At 41.2% G+C, this 21,732-nt stretch overlaps 1 protein-coding gene and 3 long non-coding RNA genes across 4 annotated transcripts in view; 2 read left to right on the forward strand and 2 right to left on the reverse strand.

Moving 5' to 3' along the window:
• The window catches only part of LOC146425397 (uncharacterized), a 244,001-nt gene that overhangs the window by 60,952 nt on the left and 161,317 nt on the right, over window positions 1-21,732 (forward strand). The gene's annotated exons all lie outside the window — the stretch shown is intronic.
• LOC146425399 (uncharacterized) lies at window positions 1,206-15,285 on the forward strand. The gene is made up of 3 exons (XR_014846478.1): window positions 1,206-1,555; window positions 4,911-5,080; window positions 14,978-15,285. It is a non-coding gene; the product is annotated as an uncharacterized LOC146425399 (long non-coding RNA).
• The window catches only part of LOC146425400 (uncharacterized), a 66,547-nt gene continuing 46,911 nt past the window's right edge, over window positions 2,097-21,732 (reverse strand). Inside the window, exon 2 of the long non-coding RNA XR_014846479.1 lies at window positions 2,097-2,721. This is a non-coding gene — a long non-coding RNA (uncharacterized LOC146425400). The remainder of the gene's footprint in view (window positions 2,722-21,732) is intronic.
• On the reverse strand, window positions 18,465-20,211 carry LOC146425401 (uncharacterized). Its single transcript, XM_085041447.1, has 2 exons — window positions 19,378-20,211; window positions 18,465-18,476 (listed from the first exon to the last, which is right to left on the reverse strand). The coding sequence occupies exons 1-2, from the start codon at window positions 20,209-20,211 to the stop codon at window positions 18,465-18,467; spliced, it is 846 nt and encodes a 281-aa protein (XP_084897573.1).

The raw sequence follows: 21,732 nt of genomic DNA on the forward strand, positions 1-21,732 counted from the left end.
TATTCGGCTAATCACCAGTGTAGTTCAAGGTATGCAAGTAGTTACTATTCCTATGGACCCAAAATTGGCTACATCCAGAACGGCACAAAAGATCATGGTGTTAAAGAAACAAAATAATAAGAAAGATCCCTTTGAGGAAGCAAGGTTGATTTGTGAGAGAAATGAGTGAATGGTGGAGATAAAAAAACAAGAATTACTGCTCAAGCCAAATGATTTGTAAAAAGAAAAAGAGGAGGAATTGTGATAAATACATGTCATAATGTTGGCTTTTCGCAAATATTACAATGGATACTATGTGTATTGTTTTAATTATTTTCTTATAGAGGTAGCCTGGTTGTGAAAAATTGCTGTGTAATGATGACTAAGGTCTTTCTTTCTAGTACTAGCTGAGTTTAATAGTAGTAAAATAGCTGTTATAGTTTTATTAGAATGCTTGAACTGTCTGCTTGAACTGGATAACATCCCGCGAACGGACCCTGCCTCTGACACTCCAACTATCAGCACCTGTCGCCTGCAGGAACCACAATCTGGGAGTGATAACAGAATCAATGAAAGACGACTGCGCATGCTCCGAGGAAGCGGATCAGTTCCCAGAACATGCAAAATAGTTTGGAGAAAAATATGAATATGTATAACTGTTTATGAATAGGCTTTAGGCTGAAGAGTATGTAAAGGGTGTCTCTGTCCATACCAGGTGTGCTTTTTATGGCTGAATGCCAAAGCACCCAGTGCTGACCTTTTGCTTTTATCTGTCCCCTACTGTCTTTTATTAAACCTTTTTAATCCTAACAGGAGAGTGGACCTCGTTTTTCCCAACAGCAATTTTTCACAACCAGGCTACCTCTATAAGAAAAGAATTAAAATCATACACATAGTATCCATTGTAATATTTGCGAAAAGCCAACATTATGACATGTATTTATCACAGTTCTGAACAGGTGAGGTTGGCTACACAGCCCGCGATTTGGGAGAGAGCCTTTAACCCCTAGCAGCCGAGCTGATGGGGACACCTCTCACAAACACCACGCCTGACCCACACCTGCGGACGACAATGGTGCCGGGTAGGCCGGAGTCGCGGCCGACTAGCGGGCCGTGTTCCTCCTCCTCCCGGCGGCGGGTGGTGCTAGGCCTCGGTGCAACCGAGGTTGCTATGGCGACGGGTCTTAAGATGTCGCGAGGGGGCGCTGTGAGCCAGCCTGGGTCGCGACCATCGTGGCGGTGTGTGGGGGTGAAACTGAAAGTGAAGTGCTCGGGCCGCGGCGAAGCGGGACAGAGTCGCTGGATCCTTCCCATGATCGCCTGAGCCACCCCGACCCGAGTATGACGGATAGTTTCGACCGAGCTCCAGATGCTCGCCGGGGCCGGGGTCGGGGTCGAGGAGGCGCTGCTCTCAGCGGCGCGGACGCGTCGGAGAGCGATGGTGGGCCCTGTCTTGGGGGTAGTGGTTACCACGGTTCAGTCTCGGACGAAAAGCAGCATAAAACGGGCGGCCTCTTGCTGCAGCAGGAACCGTTGCGACCTCCGAAGACAGCGCCGCTGAGCACCGGAAACGCAGGTACTGGCCGTCGTGCAGCGGCCCCTTCCCTGCCCTTCCAGAGGCCCCCGGTGCCGTAGGTATCGAGGAGAGGCCCCCTAAAGTCCGCTGTGCTCCCCTTCTTTGTGCACAGTGCCCTGCTCCTGCTTCGCTTGCTGCTCCGGCACCCCCTACCCCCATTCCCATCGCCATCCCACTGAGAGTGGAGCCCAGGGGCTTCCCCCACACACCTCCCTTCGGCCTAGCCACGAGGACACGTATTTTCTTCCATCCCACGCACCTAGGGGCTTAGAGGCCACCGCATGGAGATGAGCTGCGTAGGGGCCCTGGCAACTGCACTTTTCCTTAGATGAACAGTCATGTTTCTGGGCTATGAACCTGTGCCCAAGTAAAGGTATGATGTACTGTTGCAGCCTACTTGCAACGTTTCTGTCTGTCCCTCCCTCCCTCCCTCCCTTTCTGTGCCCACACATCTGTATGTATGTGTGTTAGCCATTTGTTCATCTGGCTGCAGATGTTCTCATCTTCCCCTTGAAGCACGGAATTGACTCCACAACTCAGATAGTTATGAAGTAGGTATGTGTTTATTCCAGCTGGGGTGCATGGGGGGTAGCCCCTCCAAAGACATGCACACCCTCAGCGGCACTTCACTAAGTTTATATTAGGTTACAGATTACATATGCATAAAGTTAGACAAAGCCCCTATACATATTCATTACCTATCCCTGCTTTGTATTATAATGAGTTCAAAGTTCATTTAAATACGCTCGCGCAAGCGCAGTGTCTTCAAATTAATTGTGGGCGAGGGTCCCGATGATTAATTATGACCGATTCCATCCTCTTCATCACGATGAACTGTTCACCCTGTTCCCTTGTGCATGCTCCCTTGGTCCTTGGTCCTAGTCCAAGCCTGAGAACCAACTCGTACCGGTCCTGGGGTCCAAGGGCAGGATGCTCGGTTACACTTGGTGGTTTCTCTCAATTACTTGGCTCTCCTCTCTTCATCCTCCCCGATACCAGGTAGGCACAAATTCATTAAGAAATTAATAAATGGATCGCAGCTGGCATATCTTAGTAAATCATTATACAATCTCTGGCTCTCTAAATCAGTTTAAAAATATTATTATTACTATTATCCAGCTTCTAGCTCTTTTACATTAGTAATTTCTATTTTACCCTAAATCACCCTTACTGAAGAATTCTCTAACTCTGGACTAGGGGTTTGACAAAAAAATAAACCCAACCCAACAGTAACATAAAGCATTATTTGTTGGTTACCTTTTTCAGGTAGATCCAGATTATATTTTCAATAAATTTAGGAGCTAATCTATAAACGTGGATTTGGAAAATGTGGTTAAAAACACAGTTTCATTGGATTATTTTTTAAATTTGTGTACAAAAATGATAGTTAAGTGTCTTTAAGGATTATGTCAAAAAATAGTGATGTCTTCCATTTGTTGACCTTTAAAGTCTTGCCTTTACAGATAAAATCTATGAGAAAAACCCAAAAGCAGCAAGAATATCATAAGAAAATTTACTAGTTTCTCAGGTTAGCTCTTAGAAAACATGTTTTCATAGGGAGAGCCCTCTCTTTCCCCCTTTTTTGGTCACCTTCACATGAACATCTATTTTGTTCACTTTCTGTCATGTAGAAAGGCACCTAGAGTTTGCTCAAGTGAAAGCTTTATCCATATTAGATGTGTATGTGTATATATATATATATATATATATATGAAGTATAGGATGATAGAATGGTTTGGGTTGGAAGGGACCTTAACAACCATTTAGTTCCACCCCCTTGCCATGGGCCGGGACACCTTCCACTAGATCAGGTTGCTCCAAGCCCCATCCAACCTGGCCTTGAACACTTCCAGGGATGGGGCAGCCACAGCTTTTCTGGGCAACCTGTGCCAGGGCCTCACCACCCTCACAGGGAAGAATTTCTTCCTAATATCCTATTTAAACCTACTCTTTCAGTTTGAAGTCATTCTCCCTTATCCTATCACTCCATGACCTTGTAAAAGCTCCCCCTCTGGCTTTTTTGTAGGCCCTCACCAGGTACTAAAAGGCCACCATAAAGTCTCCCCAGAGCCTTCTATTCTCCAGACTGAACAATCCCAACTCTCTCAACCCATCTCCAGAACAGAGGTGCTCCTGCCCTCTGATCATCTTCATGGCCCTCCTCTGGACTTCCTCCAGCAGGTCCACATCTTTGTTGTGTTGGAGGCCCCAGAGCTGGATGCAGTACTCCAGGTGGGGTCTCACAAGAGCAGCATAGAGAAGCAGAATCACCTCCCTCACCCTGCTCGTCGTGCCTTTTTTGATACAGCCCAGGCTGCAGTTGGCTTTCTGGGCTGCAAGTGCTCATTACCAGCTCATGTTGAGCTACTTGTCAACCAACACCCCCAAGTCTTTCTCCCCAGGGCCACTCTCAACCCGTTCTCTGCCCAGCTTGTACTTGTGCTTGGGATTGCTCAAACCCAGGTGCAGGGCCTTGCACTTGGCCTTGTTGACCTTCATGAGGTTCCCACAAGCCCATCTCTCAAGCCTCTCCAGGTCCCTCTGGATGGCATCCCTTCCCTCCAGCGTGTTGACTGCACCACACAGCTCCATGTCACCAGTGAACTTGCTGAAGGTGCCCTTGATCCCACTGTCCATGTTGCCAACAAAGATGTTAAACAGCGCTGGTCCCAATACCAACCCCTGAGGAAGGTCACTTGTCACCGGTCTCCACTTGGACAATGAGCCGTTGACCACAACTCTTTGAGTGTGACCATACAGCCAGTTCTTTATGCACTGAGTGGTCCATCTGTCAAATCTATGTCTCTGCAGTTTAGAGACAAGGATTTTGTTTGGGACAGTGTCAAATGCTTTGCACAAGTCCAGGTAGATGATGCCAGCTGCTCTTCCCTCATCCACCACTGATGTAACCCCATCGTAGAAGGCCACCAAATTTGTCAGGTAGGATATACCTATAGAAGCTTTTCTTCCTGCCACTAACGTCCCTGGCCATCTTTAATTCCCTCAGGGCTTTGGCTCTCCTAATCTGATCCCTGGCTGCTTGGACAATCTGTTTTCCTCTCAGGCTACCTGTCCCTTCTTCTACCTTCTGTAGGTTTCCTTTTTGTGTTTGAGTTTGTCCAGGAGCTCCTTGTTCATCCATGCAGGTGTCTTTCTGGCAATTTTGCCTAACTTCCTCTTTATTGGGATGCATCCCTCCTGAGCTTGGAGAAAAGTATATTTATCGTATAAGTAAAAGTATATTTAAAGTCCAAAAAGTGATTTATTCTGCGTGTGTACTCTCTATGAATACATACTAATTTAGTGGTTTCTAATAAAAACTATTAACAAAAACCATTTATCAAAAACTTTTCAGAACACCTGCAACAGGCAAGAATTCCATCTGGATCACAAGAAAAAGTTTCAGTTCCTGATTCTGGACCGGTAATGACTGAATCTCAGGTGGCTGTGGCTCCTGTGGTAACATCAAAGTTGTCTGTTAAAGCACCTGAGTTTTATCCATCAGGATATAACCAGAACTTTGCAGTGAGTGTTTGTCTCCTCAGTATATGCCAATTTACTTATATTCAATTTAACAATGTTTCTTGTGCTTTTGTGTATCAGATAACTTGAATGCTGCATTTGCTGAAGAGATTTTAAAAATTCAGATGATAACCTCCAGAGACACAGTCAGAATGTTGTGATAAGTGAATGTTATACTGTGTGAGAGACTTTAGTATTTTGCTTGAAGTTTGCTGAAGATAACTACATTCCTTATTGATTACACCCAACATCAGCATAAGCTGTCTTTTTCACAACTACCTCTGTTATAGTTACATCTGCACTGCATTTTCATTAAAAACTTAGCTTCACTTTTATTCAGATTGCATGGTTTTTTTAAGCAAGTGTGGGAGAAAGCTTGAACTTAAGCTTTTCTAAGCATAGACTTTACCTTTCCTAAATTTACTGTGCCATGTGTATGATTTGCCATGACTGCCTAATTTTATGTACCATCATATATCTTTTAATTCCTTCAGGGGTATTGTATCACCAGAGGGCAAAAAAGTAGGTTTGGGCTCATTCCTAGCAGCATACCTAATATAAAATATATTTGCAGCCAGACTAAGGGTAATCTCTGATCCATATTGTACATTCACCACATAATAAAAGTTGCTACTTCTTATTTTCTACTCTCCTTGTCTTCCATATTGTTGCTACAGTAATTCTACTTTAGGGAAGATCTATGTGAATTCTTGGAATATCTTTTTGTTATGCAGGCAGATAAACTGGTACTGGTATGAGTAGGTGGGAACTATTGCTTTTACAAATACAATCAAATGATAATAAACAATTATACTGAAACAAATATATTTTGAATAACTTAGGGAAAAATACTTGATTTGAATGCTAAACATGGTGGTTTGGAACTTTGAAGGGTTTTTTTCTCACCAGTAAAATCAATGTTATCTGGATCTTACCAGCTTTGCCAGCTTACTGAATAAAATCACCGTCCTGAATAATAAAAGCCCATAGTCATATACAACCATTGACAAATGCCAGTACAAACATGCTTCTGTGAATGGATAATCTAGGAGGAAAAAGTACTACTTTGTCCCAGTATATGTTACATGGTTTCCATGAATAAAGAAAAAATGCCATTAGGGATGGCATGAGTGTGCATATGTATAATTACAAAGTTTTGAGACCAGCAATGTTGCTTTTCAGCTGTTTTGCAAAAACACACAGGCATGTTGTAGGAATATGTTATGAATACAAGTGACTCATCTGTTAATGAAAATAACTCTTAAAATGGTAGCAAAACCTAGGACATTTATTTGGAAGTATGTTGTAGGAACCCTAATCTAATCAGAGTATACTAGGGGTAGAATAGTGATGTTTCAGACTTGTTAGTCCTTCACTATTACCAGGTTTGGGGATTTTTTTGTTTGTTAGCTTTTGTTGTTGTTTTTTGGAGGTTTTTTGTTTGTTTTTTTTTACTTTAATGGATGAATTAATTTTATAAACTGGGTCCACCTGCAATAAAATAAAGAATTTAGCACACTTTACTATTACACAGATTTTTCACCATGGGTTTTAAAATTAAAAACAAAGCAGTTTTGAGAAACTTCAGTTTTTCTTACTTACAAGTAATATTTAGCTTTCATTTCTAATGTTCCCTGAAATTTTAAGATCTGAAAACTCATGTTTTTTGCTATTTATTAAACATTTATTGTTTTAGAAATAATGTGTTGGTTGATTCCTTGTTTGATTGTACATTACTGTAATTACTATGTGTGTCCATATAACATTTGATTGTTAGATCTTTTAATCTCCAGTTAGTTCTGATACTCAAAATTATAATCTACCTGTGAAGATACTTAAGGGCTACAGCATCTAAGGCATACTAGATTTTTCAGAAAAACTTTACCAGGACTTTGGGGAGGAAAGATCTCTGTGGGATTCTCTGTTTACATACAGCTGTCCATCCCATCAGAAGTTGTGGGTATTTGCAGTAGAATTGGTGATTAGATTTAGGTTTGGATTGCCAGTAGGAAATGTCAGACTTGTTCTCTGATATGGGTATATGAGAATAATATGACTGTTACTCTATCCGGTGGTCATAATGCTCTCAATTCATAGTTTTAGGAGTGAGATTTGTATTATCTTAGGTGGAATTTCCCCTCCACCTCCTTTTTTTTTCATCAACTAATTTCTAAAAGGAGGCTAAGCAGCCTCACTAGTGGGGTATATACTTTTAGTCAAACATTAAGGTGCCAATTAAATCACCTATTCATGTCATATGAGGTTTGTACCTGCAACAGTCTTTATACCTAATTTTGCAATAACTATTGTAAACTTGCTGAGTAGGTATAATCTGAAGATAAAAACCCAAAACTTGTTCCTAAGAAGTCTCAAGAAATCAAATCAATAATAAATTATTGGTGACTAAGTTCCTAAGTGGAAATGTTGTGAATACTTTTCAGGTATAGAAAAGTGGTAATTAGCACATGTACTGAAACAGAGCCAGAGAGCAAATTTGGCTCATGGATCTTTTCCATAGACTTTCTGGTTTTACTTTATGTAACTTGGAGGAATTTCAGTACCTACTTAGCCTTTTCATTGTTATAAACTCATGAACTGATTCTTAGTAGAAGAGAGGCAAATCTATTATCTTTAAGTTAGTGACTCTCTTGTTTTTGTTGTGAATAATCCAGGATTCCATCTGACAGCTATTAAACATGAAGGATTAGAAGTGTTGTCTTGGCTGAGAAATCGTTGAGATTGTTGGAACATTTCTAGTTGATTTTCATGGCTTTGAATCGTAAATTTGTAATGAGTGTGTAAACTTATAGCCTCCTGTTAGCCAACTGCTGCTTAAAAATAAAGAAGAATTTCTTTTACTTTCCCTTAGTTGATACAGTACATGGTTCTATCTCCTTTGTTAAAGCTTAAAATCTGCCAGTGAGAAACATGAGTGGTTTATGTCTAGAAGTTACTGGACTAAATCTAATTAGTTTTTTAAGTATTGAGTGTTCCTAATTTAGCAATATACAACGTATAATAAAGTTTGAATTATCTTTTTCTCTCCCATTTGTTCTGTTTCCTGGCATAGTTACTAAAACCTAGACTGCCTTGCAAGTTGCATAATTAGTATAGGTAGATGAATGTGGTGCTGAGTTTAGCCTCTGTGGTTAGCCTTTTAATTACAAAATGGGAAGAGGAGTATGAATATGAGGACACCAGTATACCAAATGGGATCGGAGTCCCTTGCAGAACAAGGACGTTTCTTCCAAGAGTGAATTTTTATCAGGTGAGGATGAGAGGAATATGCCTTCCTCTCTACTAAATGAGGATCTCATAACAACCTGATGGCTTTCAGAAAGAGCAGCTTCTTTTACTAGCTACAGCAATTGCATCCCACGCAACTTGGCTGGAGAGTTTTCAAACAGGTTGTTTGAAGAGATACTAGTTTTGCTGTATGTAACTAAGCTGCAGTTGTTGCACAATAATGTCATAGTGCTGTGGACCAAAATAGTTTGTTCTACAAAACCTTTACTGAGCTATTTGAAATTGCCTAGTAAAATTTTATTTCCTTTGGAGAAATAGAATGTTTAGCAAGTTAGAAGCTTGTTAGCTTTTATTCTTTGGCTTCATAAGCTCTAAACTATTAGAATAATAGAATAATTTAGGTTGGAGAGGACCTTTGAAGTTCCTTTGGTCCAATCCCAACTCAGAGCAAAATCAATTTGGACCAGGTTGTTGAAGGCTTTATCCTTATGAGTAATAATGATTTACCACCATTTCCTTAAACCTATATTTTTTTCCCTATTTCTGTTGGGCCACATTAACTTTGTCTTCAGTATTATTCACTGGGCAAATATTCTACTTAATTAAACATCATATGAAACCTTTGTAGTTTTTCTTCTGTTATATTGATGTATCCCTCATTAGCTTAAGTTGTATACCCTTACAACATGGGTCTTTAAAGAATTTTGGAAAATTTGAATTTTCCCCCACACATTCTTTACAGGTTGTGAAATTAATGCCAATACTTGATTTTCAGCAATGTGTATCTGTCTTTCTCCACAGTTTGTATCCAGAGCTTTTATCTTTCACAGATCCATGCTGCTTTGCAGTAGAGGAGAGAATGAGGCATTTTGAAGACAGAAAGTAAAGGATATTCTCTCATTAAGGGAGGGATGGTGGGGAGATGGAGAATGTAATTATAAACCTTATCAGTGTATTTACATCCCCTAAGTAAAGAAAAAGTGGTTATTATTTTTAGCTTGATTTTTCATTACAATAGATATATTTAAATCTTTTTCACGTTAAATAGTAGATCAGTTGAGAATTTAGATATCTTGTATGTTACCCTTATGTCTTGAATCACTAATTATGTCAGCTCTTTAGCAGTCCCTCTTCAGGTTCCTGCTTGCTCTTCTGAGATCTCATGAGATACTTTTCACAATCTTTTTTACAGTGTGAAAAGGTGAATTATTGGTACTGTGTTATTACTAGTTACATCAAAAAGTATGTTGCTTCCTATGCTGTTCCTCTCATATACTAGCATTGTAATTATCCAGGACAGTATTGACTTTAGAGACTGTCACATACATTCATTTTAGAATGGACAAAATTAGTGGATTGCCCCTGGTTGAATGCCAGGCATCCAACAAAGCCTCTCTCTCCCTCCCCTCTGCAGCTGGACAGGGGAGAGAAAATATAACAAAAGGTTCGTGAGTTGAGGTAAGGACCAGGAGGAGATCATTCACCAAATACTGTCATGAGCAAAACAGGCTTGAATTAGAGATATGAATTTAATTTATTACTAACAAAATTCAGAGCAGGATAATGAGAAGTAAAGTAAGACCTTAAAAACACCTTCCCCCCTTTTCCCAGCTCTACCTTCTTCCCCCCCAGCAGCACAGGGAGATGGGAATGGAGGTTATGGTCAGTTAATCACCCATTGTTCCTGCCACTGCTCTGGGAGAGGAGTCAGAGTCCTTCCCTTGCTCCAGCATGGAGACCCTCCCATGGGAGACAGTTCTCCATTAATTTCTCCAATGTGAGTCCATCCCACAGGCAACAGCTCTCCCCAAACTGCTCTGCCGTGGGTCACTCTTACACAGGGTCAGTCTTTCAGGCACAGCCTGCTCCAGTGTGGGTCCCCCATGGGATCACAAGTCCTACCAGGAAACCCGCTCCAGTTTGGGCTCCTCTCTCCATGGGTCTGCAGGTTCCTGCCAGGATCCTGCTCCAGCACTGGCATCTCACAGGGTCACAGCCTCCTCTCAGGCATCCCCCTGCTCTGGCACAGGCTCCTCCACAAGCTGCAGGTGGATCTCTGCATCCCTGTGGCCCTCCCTGGGCTGCAGGGGCACAGTTGCCTCACCATAGTCTTCGCCACAGGCTGCAGGGGAATCTCAGCTCCAGTGCCTGGAGCACCTTCTGCCCCTCCTTCTGCACTGACCTTGGTGTCTGCAGAGTTGTTCCTCTCACATATTCTCACCCCACTCTCCTCTGGCCCCAATTACATTTGCACAATAACTTTTTTTCTTCTTAGCTATGTTATCCCTGAGGCATCACTGCCATCTCTGATTGACTCAGCCTTGGCCAGTGGTGGGTTGTTGGAAAACGCAGTTTTCCAGCAAAACTTATGCTAACTGAACACACCTGAGCAGGGCCTCAGCATACTCAGGCCTTAATTAAAATCCTAACAAGCTACAGTGGCTTGTTTCCCTGAGAATGTTCTGTGAGAAGATTTCAAGAAGATGCAGCTGTGTAAAGAATGTACGGGAGTGAATTTGTGATTACCAAAGAATGCAGGAGAGGACCCTGATTATGTGAGAACAAACTGCGAATACGTGTGTAACTATAATTGGTAACATCGGTAACAGTATGTGAGTCTCTCGTTTGGTGAAATAAAATGGAGCTTACTCTATATCTCATATTGAGACTGCCGTGAGTTCCCTCTCGTCGTTATGTCAAATGGTGACCTCCGACGTGATACGGAGATAGCAGGATTTAGGACCCTGCTTCAAGAACCGACGACCACAGACACTGGCAGCAGAGTTTTATGACCCTGCCCAGAGAGCGACGAGACCGGAGAGGCCCCGGGGGCAGCGCCGGGGGGCTAAGAGGGCCTGGGCCGAAAAAGACCCGCTTCCGGATGGGCTAATAAACCTCGGAAAAGCTGCACTGATCATAGCGACTGCGGAATAATCACGGCGGTGACTGCGTAACTTTAAACCCAGCTGGTACGGAATGGAGACGGAGGTAGCCCAATTTTTATTGTTATGCTTTTTAGAAAAGCACGGACTCAGTAAAGGCAGCCTATCGCACTTAGCTGGCTTAATGGCAGTGGGACAAGCCTATGGATTTTTTACAAATCCTATTACAGTATTCGATGTAGGAGAGTGGTTGAATTATGGAGCTACTTTACTTTTGGAGTGTGATAAAATTGCAAGAAAGCTTGGTAAACCATGGAGTAAAGTCGTAGCCTGCTTACAAAAGCATGCCACAGAGCAGGACCTTGCGTGGCTCACGGCACAAGAGATAACAGCCGCACGGAGCAGAGAAAAACCTGTGAGTTACTGTGCTGCTTTTAACATGCAAAAGACTTCAGCAGCTGCGGCGCAGCCGGGGTAGCCCCCCTCGCTAGAGGGGGGGGAGAATAGTAGCTCTCCCTCGCTCCCAGCGCTACCAAGGGGAGGGCGCTCCACGCCGCTGCTAGCAGCTGAGAATACAAAGTTACTCGATTGGATGAAAAACCTATTCCTGTCTCAATGTATCATAGAGCTTAGCAACTTTACAACGAAAAACATCTTAGCTGCTTTGTTTGAGAGAGTCACTGTTGAATTTTTACCAGAACAACTGAATACGATGTTAGAGAGAGCTCAAATATCGTGGGTAAAAAGCCAGAGTAGCCAGAAATCATCCCGGTGTTATCGATGTGGCAGTGAAAAACACATATGAAAGAACTGTAATGAAAAAGTTTGGTGTTCCCACTGCAATAGAGATACTCACAGCACAGAAGCTTGTAGAAATGGAAAAAACAAACAGAAAGCGACCAGTGGCCGCACGGCAGCGGCGGCCCCTATCCTTCATCGCGCGGCGCCTGAATGCCACCAAGACAGACCTGTGGCGGAAGTTGCTCCAACCGTGGTTTCTGGTCAAATGACGAGAGCAGAGGTCGCAGAGGGTGCCCCGGTAGGCGGAGCCGCGAGCCATCCACACCTCCTTCACTGCCCCAACGGTGATGTCTATGGTGAGACTCTAAACTCTGCTCCTCCCCAAGGATGAGGAAATGATTGACAGCTTCAGCAGCGAACCAGAACTAACCAACAGCGTTGCCAGCAAAAACAACAGTCTGATACCTGAATCGGAGCGGCATTCTCCCCAAAACCCCTAATTATTCGCTTTGCCGGGTGAAACACCCATTGCCACGTGTTGACCAGCAGCACAGCCTTGCTATGGCTGATCCGGTGCAGCTTTGTGACTTTTCAGCTTTTCCAGAGTTTCAGGAAAATGTCTCTGAGCTTGGCTTCTTCCATAAGCACTTGTCCTGGCAAACCTTCACCACCTGCTGCAGCTCAGCAACCGAAACTCCCTGAAAATGTCCAAGCAGATGGAGCAGATCGGCTCTTCCTTCAGCCCGGCTGCACTGACACCGAGACCAAAACCTATTTCCAGCGTTTTACTAATAAAGAAGCATTGTAACAAGATATTATCCTGATAAAAAATAACACCTTGAATATTAAAAGCCTTGAACGAGAGTTGAATTTTGCTAAAGCATTGCTTAAGATGGTGTTTGTGTGTATGTGTGAATATTGTAGGCCTACTGAGAGTGTTGTTTGCTTTTCGAATGCTTTAATGTGTAGATGAACCCTGTAACTGCTGAAAGTGTTGAGTGCTTTAATGTGTAGATGAAACCTGTGACTGCTGAGAGTGTGATTTTGATTTCTTGAGAGTTTGGATGTGTGAATGAAAACCTGTGAGTGAAGTTATACTGAATAGTTTAAACTACCTGTTAAGTACCTTTGGTTAAGTATAGATTCTGTAATAGTGAATTTAAATTCTATTAAGTTGTAAATTCTGTTAAAGTTAAAATTCTGTTAAGTAATATTAAGTGATGTTAATTTTAAATTCTGTTAAGTTTTAAATTTTGTTAGAGTTAAGTTGTTAAAGTGATATCAGTGTTAAATTCCATTATAGTTAAGTCCTATTTGTTAGTTTAAAATCAAATTTATTAAGATTAAGCCTTATTCATTTTCAGTGACATTGATTTTAAGTTTTAAATTTGTTAGTTTATATTATTATTCACAAAAGCCTTGCAGTTTTATCTTCCTTAGTTAAAGCTAAATGATAATGTCCACTGTTTTCAAATATTTCATCTCACCTTATATAGTTATCTGCAAAAATAGTAACACGTTAAAACACTCTCCTTATTGATATTAATCAAAGCTTGATGTTCCAAGAAAACCCTCCTACTTAGCACCTAGGCTCTGGCCAAGCCTTGGTCCTAACTAGCTGGGAAACATGCCATGAGTCCCAAGTGTTCTGCACCAAAATGTGATCAAGTAATTTTCATTTGCCAAATTGAGTTCATAAAAGCTAAACCTTCTTCCAAGTAAACTTGGAGTCCTTGTCCAGAAAGGGTTCTCCAAGCTTTACCTGTGAAGTGAATGTTTTCAGCAATGACAGTTCCTAGACCATGGCAACATATCTAAGTAACTAGTGAAATTTCCTTAAGTAAATTTATAACAATTCTAATAATAAGAATTACTTATAGCAAAGCAAATTAATCTGATAACAGACAACGTCTGTTCTCACAAGCGAAACAGGGGAACTGTTGGAAAACGCAATTTTCCAGCAAAACTTATGCTAACTGAACACACCTGAGCAGGGCCTCAGCATACTCAGGCCTTAATTAAAATCCTAACAAGCTACAGTGGCTTGTTTCCCTGAGAATGTTCTGTGAGAAGATTTCAAGAAGATGCAGCTGTGTAAAGAATGTACGGGAGTGAATTTGTGATTACCAAAGAATGCAGGAGAGGACCCTGATTATGTGAGAACAAACTGCGAATACGTGTGTAACTATAATTGGTAACATCGGTAACAGTATGTGAGTCTCTCGTTTGGTGAAATAAAATGGAGCTTACTCTATATCTCATATTGAGACTGCCGTGAGTTCCCTCTTGTCGTTATGTCAGTGGGTCCATCCTGGAGCTAGCTGGCATTGGCTCTGCTGGACATAGAGGAAGCTTCCAGCAGCTTCTCACAGAAGCTACCCCTGCAGCTCCCCCCGCTACCAAAACCTGGCCACACAAACCCAATAGAGCGGCTTTCTGTTCCATCAGCAGGGCCATAAACATTGATAAAATATGCATTATTTCCTGGCTATATTTTACTCATGGGAACATTGCACTCTATTGTATTTCTGTAATTTCTCCCCCTCCTGCATATTTTGGAGCACTTTTGCACTCTAGATAAGCTCAAAATATTTTGTTTCCAATTTTCAATTATTTTTTCTTCTACAGTTCATATAGCTGTAGCACAGTTTGTGTGTGCATCAGGAAAGGGTGTTGAGCCTCAGTTTGGTAATTTTATTCTTAGCAGGTATACTTGCTAGTTTGTTAGTTAATCTTACAGTCAATTTGGCAAATTAATTTCTTTTTAATCTGTCTTTTGATGTGTTTTGCTGGGAGACCTTAATCTCTATAAAAACATGTTGCCTAGTTCTTGACTACTAGAGTTTTTTGATGCAGAGGTCTATATTTGCTAAAAATGTTTAAGTGAAACATGTAATAAAGATCACTATCAAATATGCAGAGCATCAGGCGTTACTCAAGACTAAGGGCTATATGGTTACTTCTGGAGATAGTAAGTGTGACAACTTTAAGGTTCCTCTTAAATAGCTGGTATATTCTTTCACTGCTATAGGATTCTTCCTTTGAAGATGGATATGATGGCTATCTGACTTTGGCAGAATATGTACAAGACTTTCTAAATCACCTCGCCGAGCAACCAGGTTGTTTTGAAACTGAAATAGAGCAGTTTGCCGAAACAGTGAATGGCTGGGTCACTGCAGATGAAACTTTGCAAGAACTTGTTGAACTCGTATATCAACAGGTAGCCTGTGTATTCTGTCTTAACATAGATGTTATGCCTCTGTTATCTAGTGTGCAAGATATGCATACTAATATTATTTGTTATATCATTGTGCCTATGTAGTATTTTAATGGTTTGAATTTTTCTTTTTAGACTGAAGCATATAAGGAAAAATTTTTCTCAATAAACTGTAATGATAGCTCAAGTGAGATATACTTGGCTGGTTGATAAATTTCCCTAATTAACTCTGTTTCCTTTGTTGTGTATTTAAATCTCTCAGGTCACATACTAGAGTTGAAATTACAGCAGTTCATTCAAGAAATTGTATTTGAATTGCTGGATTTACATAGCAGAGACTGTCAGTTGTACATTTTTATTCTATCCTACAAAAAATGTTCTTCATAATAGATATTTTTTGTTCCTTTGTATTTAAAAAAAAATATACCTACTTTGGGAAATGCCATTTTTACTGACAGGCTTTGTTCTCCATTTGGTATTATACCTATTTCAGAACATCATCATTAGAAAAAAGGAAAGCTAGTCTGCTGGTGACTAGGTCTAGTCCCATTGATGGTTATGGAAATGAGGACAGAGACCTTGAGCTGAACTCTGTACTAATAGGGGGAGCCATTGGAAAAAACAGCTTAATCTGTGTTGCTTAGCAAATGAGCTGCTGCTACTGTCTTCTGGGCTTGCTGCAGAAAATGAAGTCACACTTCTGCTTGCTATTTATTACATTAGGTATCTCCCATTTTCCTGAGTTGCTTTCAAATTCTACATTGAAGAATGTAAACTTTATGCACCTTTTAAGTGCAGATACTTGCAGATATTTTTACTGTGAAATAATCTGGGGTATGTAGAACCTGTGTGATTGTCACGCATTGTACAGAACTGTAGAGTCTTAAGTTTCTTACTATAATTCAGAATTGATACATATTTAATTCGAACAGTTTAGTTAGACATTAAGATTGCTTGTGCTGTGTTTGGCAGCATCATTTTTTCATCCTTTATTTGGACATGGAGAAAAGTTAATAAAAGATGAAAATATTCCATATAACTTTATTGGAAGAAACTTCATAGATGTTTAATAAGTCCATTCTTGTTAAAAATAAGTATTTTAATGTTGCCTCTTTTTCTCTCCCCCATTTTAAATAAGTCCAATGTTAGGGTTGGATGTGCTTTCCTTAAATGAGAAGCATTGAGTGTTATCAGTATGAAAGATGACAATTTTTTGTGAAAAATAAATCAGCTCAGTGCAAAATGCTGTCCTAGTATCCAAAAGCACATTATTTCAGCTTCATTGTACGTCAGAATATGACAGTGTTTGAGTGTCAGTCAATTATGCTTATTCTTCGATCTTGAGCCTCTGTTCAAGTATTTGTTTTTACTCATCCTGGTTTATCACAAAACTTCATTTAAATATGCTGAAGCGTGTTTATAAGCATCTGCATCAGTGATGTTTGAGCCGATCTACAGATGCTAGGTTTGTGAAGGAAAAAAGGCTAAAATAAAAGAAACTGAAATCCTGTACAATCTTCCCTTCATCTGGGTATCAGGTATCTTAGCCTGTCTGTAAGACTTAATTATATACTTCCCCCTGTTCTTCCTAATCCATTTATGTCTTGACAGAGTGAAGTGCCAGTTAGCTTGTTTTCCAAAAGCTGAACACTCTGACTTCATAGCTTAAGAGTCTTGACTATTTTGTAGTTAATATGGTGTACTGTTGCTGTTTTAGCAAGTAAAATTTCTCAAGATATGTATTGGTAGGCTAGCCTTTATGCTTAGATTTTGACTTTTTTTGAGTTGGCGATAAACTGGGATTACAAAGCAACAATAATTCAGGGAAGACATTATTGTACTATAATGATTGGTTACTAAGATATGAGGGGGTTTATTGGTTGGTTTTTTTTTTGTCTCTGTGTGCTATGCCAGGTCAGAATACCCCAAATGGCATTGTTTCAGTATTTGATGCAACCACAAATGCAGACCAACTAATTGGGAAGATAATGGTTTAAAAAAAATACAGATGACGTTTTAAGTAGTTGGTTTTGACTGTGTGGTGGTTTGGGGGGTTTTCGGGGTTTTGTCTGTTTGCTTGTGGCTTTTTTTTTTTTTTTTTTTTGGTTGAGGTTGGTTTTGGGTTTGTTTCTTTTTCCTTAGGAAAGAGAAGTGTAATTTAAGTGACATATTTTGCCTTATAAAAGGGAGGCCACCTCTTCTAGTCCAAGCAACTGGTTGAACTAAAGCACCAAAAAGCTCGTTAGCTATTTCACATGCCTCTTACTGAAAACTAAAGTTTATTTGACTTTCTTAATTACTTAAATTTGGTGTATCTTTCAAAGATATCTCAGTTCTTTCCAGCAGTGTAATGCAGACAGTACAGTTATGTTTAGTGCATATTTTCCCCTGCCTGTAGAAGGTAAGTAGCTATAATGCATTGACATGCTAATGGCAAGATGCTTTTTCAAACATGTTAGAAGCAGAAGCATGCAAATACATTTACAGCACTGATAGATGTAAAAGGAATGTTCAAAGATTATAAAGCCAAAGGAAAAGTTTAATGAATTCTTAGTATCCATGGGGGTTTTTTTGGTAGAGCTGATCAAATTACTTAGATCAGAGCCTCTTTTCACTGAAGCTATATCTTGTTATAAATTAGGTCTCAATAATCAATCAGAGACAATGTCCAATTAAGTATAATTTGATTTATTTAGAGCAAGCGGGTATCAGCGAGGCAGCGCTGGGCAGATAACTGCACCAAAATAGTCCGAGCCCTTCCTTTTTATGCAGTCTCTATATTTTCTGACCACGTATATCTTCCGGAGTCGGTGCAGCCCTTTGCGTCATGGTGTTGTTAGATGATCTTATTCTGCCCTTCGGTGGTCGTGGGAAACAAGTTCTTGTACGTTCGCAGTGTCGTCCCCCCCCCTCCCCAAGCAATGATTCTATAACAGCCCACTCCCAACAAATACAGGATACAGGATGTGCAGGGTGGGGGTCTCCCTCCCCTTTCTATTCGGTTCTGTGGGCAAACAGGATGCCTTAACAGGATGTGTTGGGGCCCCTTTTCCTCTCTCTTGCGATTCTTGCGAATTCTTATCACAAGTCCCCCCTCTCTGTATCTCCATTTTGTTCGCAGAATCGCCTTAATGCTTCACGGCTTAAGATGAACTCTTCTTCCATCTCACTCTCTTGTTGTTCAGGTATGCTTTCATATTTTGCTCTAACATTAAATGCACTACTTCCAGTCTTCCTTTAACTATAGCTATCAGCCTGTTAAAAATACATGGTCCGAAAGTCAGAGTTAGTACAATTACTACTAGGGGCCCTGCTAGTGTGGAGAGTAGAGTCGTTAGCCATGGGGAGGTATTGAACCAGCTTTCATACCAGCTCTGTCGACTCTCTCTCTCTCTTTTTCGCTTATCCAGTTCTTTCCGGAGCTCAGCTCTAACAACTCCTGTATGGTCTGCATAAACACAACATTCTTCTTTTAGGGCAACGCACAGTCCTCCTTCTTGGGCTAGTAGGAGCTCTAATCCTCTCCTATTTTGGAGCACCATTTCAGATAGGGACCTCAATGATGTTTCTAAGGCACTAATAGAACTTTCAATTTTGGCTATATCTTCATCTACGGTTTCTCGCAAATTGGCAAATTCTGTGTCTTGTTTTACAAGGGAGGCTATACCTGTGCCTGCTCCTGCTGTGCCTAATGCTAATAGGGTTGCGATAGTTATAGCTGTAATAGGCTCTCTTTTTACAAGGTGGTGCCTTGGGACCGAATTGTGGTCATATATGTAATCACCTGGGTGGTAGGTGATTCTTGGCACTATTACTACTTGTATGCAATAGTCTGATTGATTAAACTCCTTTAAGGGAATACAGGGAGTTACCCCTACACTTGCACGTACCCATTTAGCATTTTTAGCTGGTATTAGCCAATCTGCAGGCTCTTTTGGTTTTTGGGCTTGCATTGTTACTTTACATAGGTGCATTTTAGAAGATGGGATTTTTCCTATGCACCTTCCTTCTCCTGATACCTGTGCCAATGTGATACCAGATTTTGTTCTTTTGCCAGATTTCCACAGACATTGAGCAGGATTGCTCCCATTTACCCTTCTAGCTTTTTCAATTGTCCCCATAGCTTCATAGAAGGGTGGTCTGGCGTTATAGCATAGCCAGCAGTGGTCTGTTAATTCTGGGTGTGTTTTGTTTAGGACCTTATAGCTGGCTACCATAAGTCTCCATAATTCATCAGTTATTTCTCCCGAGGGGGTTGGGGGTATTTCAGTTTTGGATATGGTGGTACTTTCCTCATGGTCTATGCCTAATCCATCTGCTTCAGTATTTATCATGTCTATTATGACCCGGTTTGGTCCCACTGGCTCGGGGTCATTGGGGAGAGGTTCCTTTTTTATATAGATAAGACCACCTCTGTCGGTTCCTGATTCCCAGTACCTTATACCCCAGGTCTTGCCTAGTAGCCACGTAGGATCTTGGGGTTGTGTTATATTTATGTATAACCATTTACAGGTTACTTTGGGCCCTGCTCCCCTCCTTCCAATCTGGCTACTATAGTCAGGTGGATTACAACCGTAAGGTCCCCACCCAACTTTAATATGCTTGTCTCCGTCTGGGAGCCAGGGGTAAGCTATGGTTTCGCATCCCCAATAAGCACAGTAATAAGAATTTGGGTGGTTGCAATATCCCTTTCCGGGGTTTGCACTAGGGCAAAAATACCAACCTTTACCTTCAAGCATACAAGGTTCTATAGGAGCTAAAGCACAAAGGGATGCATTAAAACTGATTTGCCCCGGTCCGAGTCGGGTTTGGATTAGGGTTTGGCTGTCCCATTGTCTTAACGTCCAGCGAAAAGGTTGGTGAGGGTGCACATCAGAGGTAGTACATGTAAATGTTAGGCTTAAAAGCAAGATATAGGTGTGGTAGGAAGATGGAGGTCCCAGTGCTTTTTGAATTCTTTTAGTTTGTTTAGACCCTGCCTTGGTCCCCTTTTTAGCCTTATACAGTGGTGCCTGTTTCGGGTTCTTTCTCGATTTGGGGCAGCTCATACCAGATCTTTTCATAGTCCCAGCTATGTTCACCCCACTGGCTGTATATATCCCTCTGCCTCGCCCGTCGGCTCGGTTGCAGCGAGTCACGGGGATGGAATTCTTCTCGGCAGCAAGGATTTTTTTTTTTTTCAGGGGTCTCAGGGACAAAGGATCTTTTCTTGTAGCTGTCCCGGTTGACATGTTTAACCATGAGGTCACCACAAGGCAGATAGACCAGGGCTTTTCTGCACTCCCCGCCAGTGATGTTTGCCACTATTGGTGCGGGTTCATTTGAGTGGTAATAATACAGTTCTTGGTGTATCCCAAATGCATATATGTCCCATCACTAACACATTTGGCAAATTCCCTTAGGAGGTTCCCCCCCCTTGCAATGGGCCCACTATCGTTCCTGGCACACCTTACATATAAAGCAAGCAAAAGGGTAGCAATTACAATTATGGATGTTGCACTTAACAATATAATTATTAACATATTCTCCAAGCAATAAATCATGGTTTCTCAAGTATACAGTTATAGGATTTCATGCATAGGCAGGCTAGGATTTCTTAAGCCTAATTTTTAAGTCCTGTGGTTGTTCCACCACTCTCCAGGTGGGGTCTCTGTTGAACTTCTTCACTTGGCTAGCGTGGGTCCAGCCTCTCTCCGCTGTCCGGACCGATGATTCTGTAGAAATCAACACGACATACGGTCCCTCCCATTGAGGGGTTAAAGATGTTTCTTTCCAAGATTTTATTAAAACTTCATCTCCAGGGTGGAATGAGTGAATAGGTAGCCACAGGGGTGGTCGTTGAACCACCAGTCCCTTCTTACGGAGTTTTTCCCTTCGGTTTTCTAGGCTGGTTATATAGGATTGTAGATGGAAATCTGATATGGCCGGGTGGTCTTCAGGCATTTCTAAATTAAATGGCATTCCATATAACATTTCATATGAAGAAATCCCTATATCTGTACGGGGTTGAGTTCTAATGTTTAATAATGCTAATGGTAGACATTTAATCCAACTCATTTTTGTTTCTAGCATTAATTTAGTTAGTTGCTTTTTTATTTCTCCATTTATTCTTTCTACCTTGCCCGAACTTTGAGGGTGCCAAGGGGTGTGGTATTCCCAGGCAATTCCGAGCACCTCAGATACAGCTCTTGTAATCTTAGATATAAAGTGTGGTCCCCAATCTGAATCTATTACTTCTATAAGGCCATATCTTGGAATTATTTGTTCTAATAAAGTTTTTGCAACTGTTTGTGCTGTGGCTCTTGTCGTTGGGAAGGCTTCCACAAAGTGAGTAAGGTGGTCTACTATAACCAGTAAATATTTATACCTTCCCGCTAAAGGCAATTCAGTAAAGTCAATCTGGATGTGGGAAAAAGGTCTATGTGCTAATTCTCTGCCCCCAGGGATTCTTTTTCTTAATTGATGTCTGTTTACTTTTTGGTAAGTAACACATCCCATGGTTATCTGTTTAGCTAAGTTGTAAATACCCATGCACATATATTTATTGGCAAACTGATCCACCAGGGCCT

Source organism: Lichenostomus cassidix, chromosome W, assembly GCF_008360975.1.
Source record: "Lichenostomus cassidix isolate B80296 chromosome W, HeHo_3.0, whole genome shotgun sequence".
Classification (NCBI taxonomy): Eukaryota; Metazoa; Chordata; class Aves; order Passeriformes; family Meliphagidae; genus Lichenostomus; species Lichenostomus cassidix.

Excerpts from the sequence above, each read along its gene's own strand:
- LOC146425401 (XM_085041447.1), bottom strand. The coding sequence starts at position 20,211 with ATGAGCTGCCCCAAATCGAGAAAGAACCCGAAACAGGCACCACTGTAT.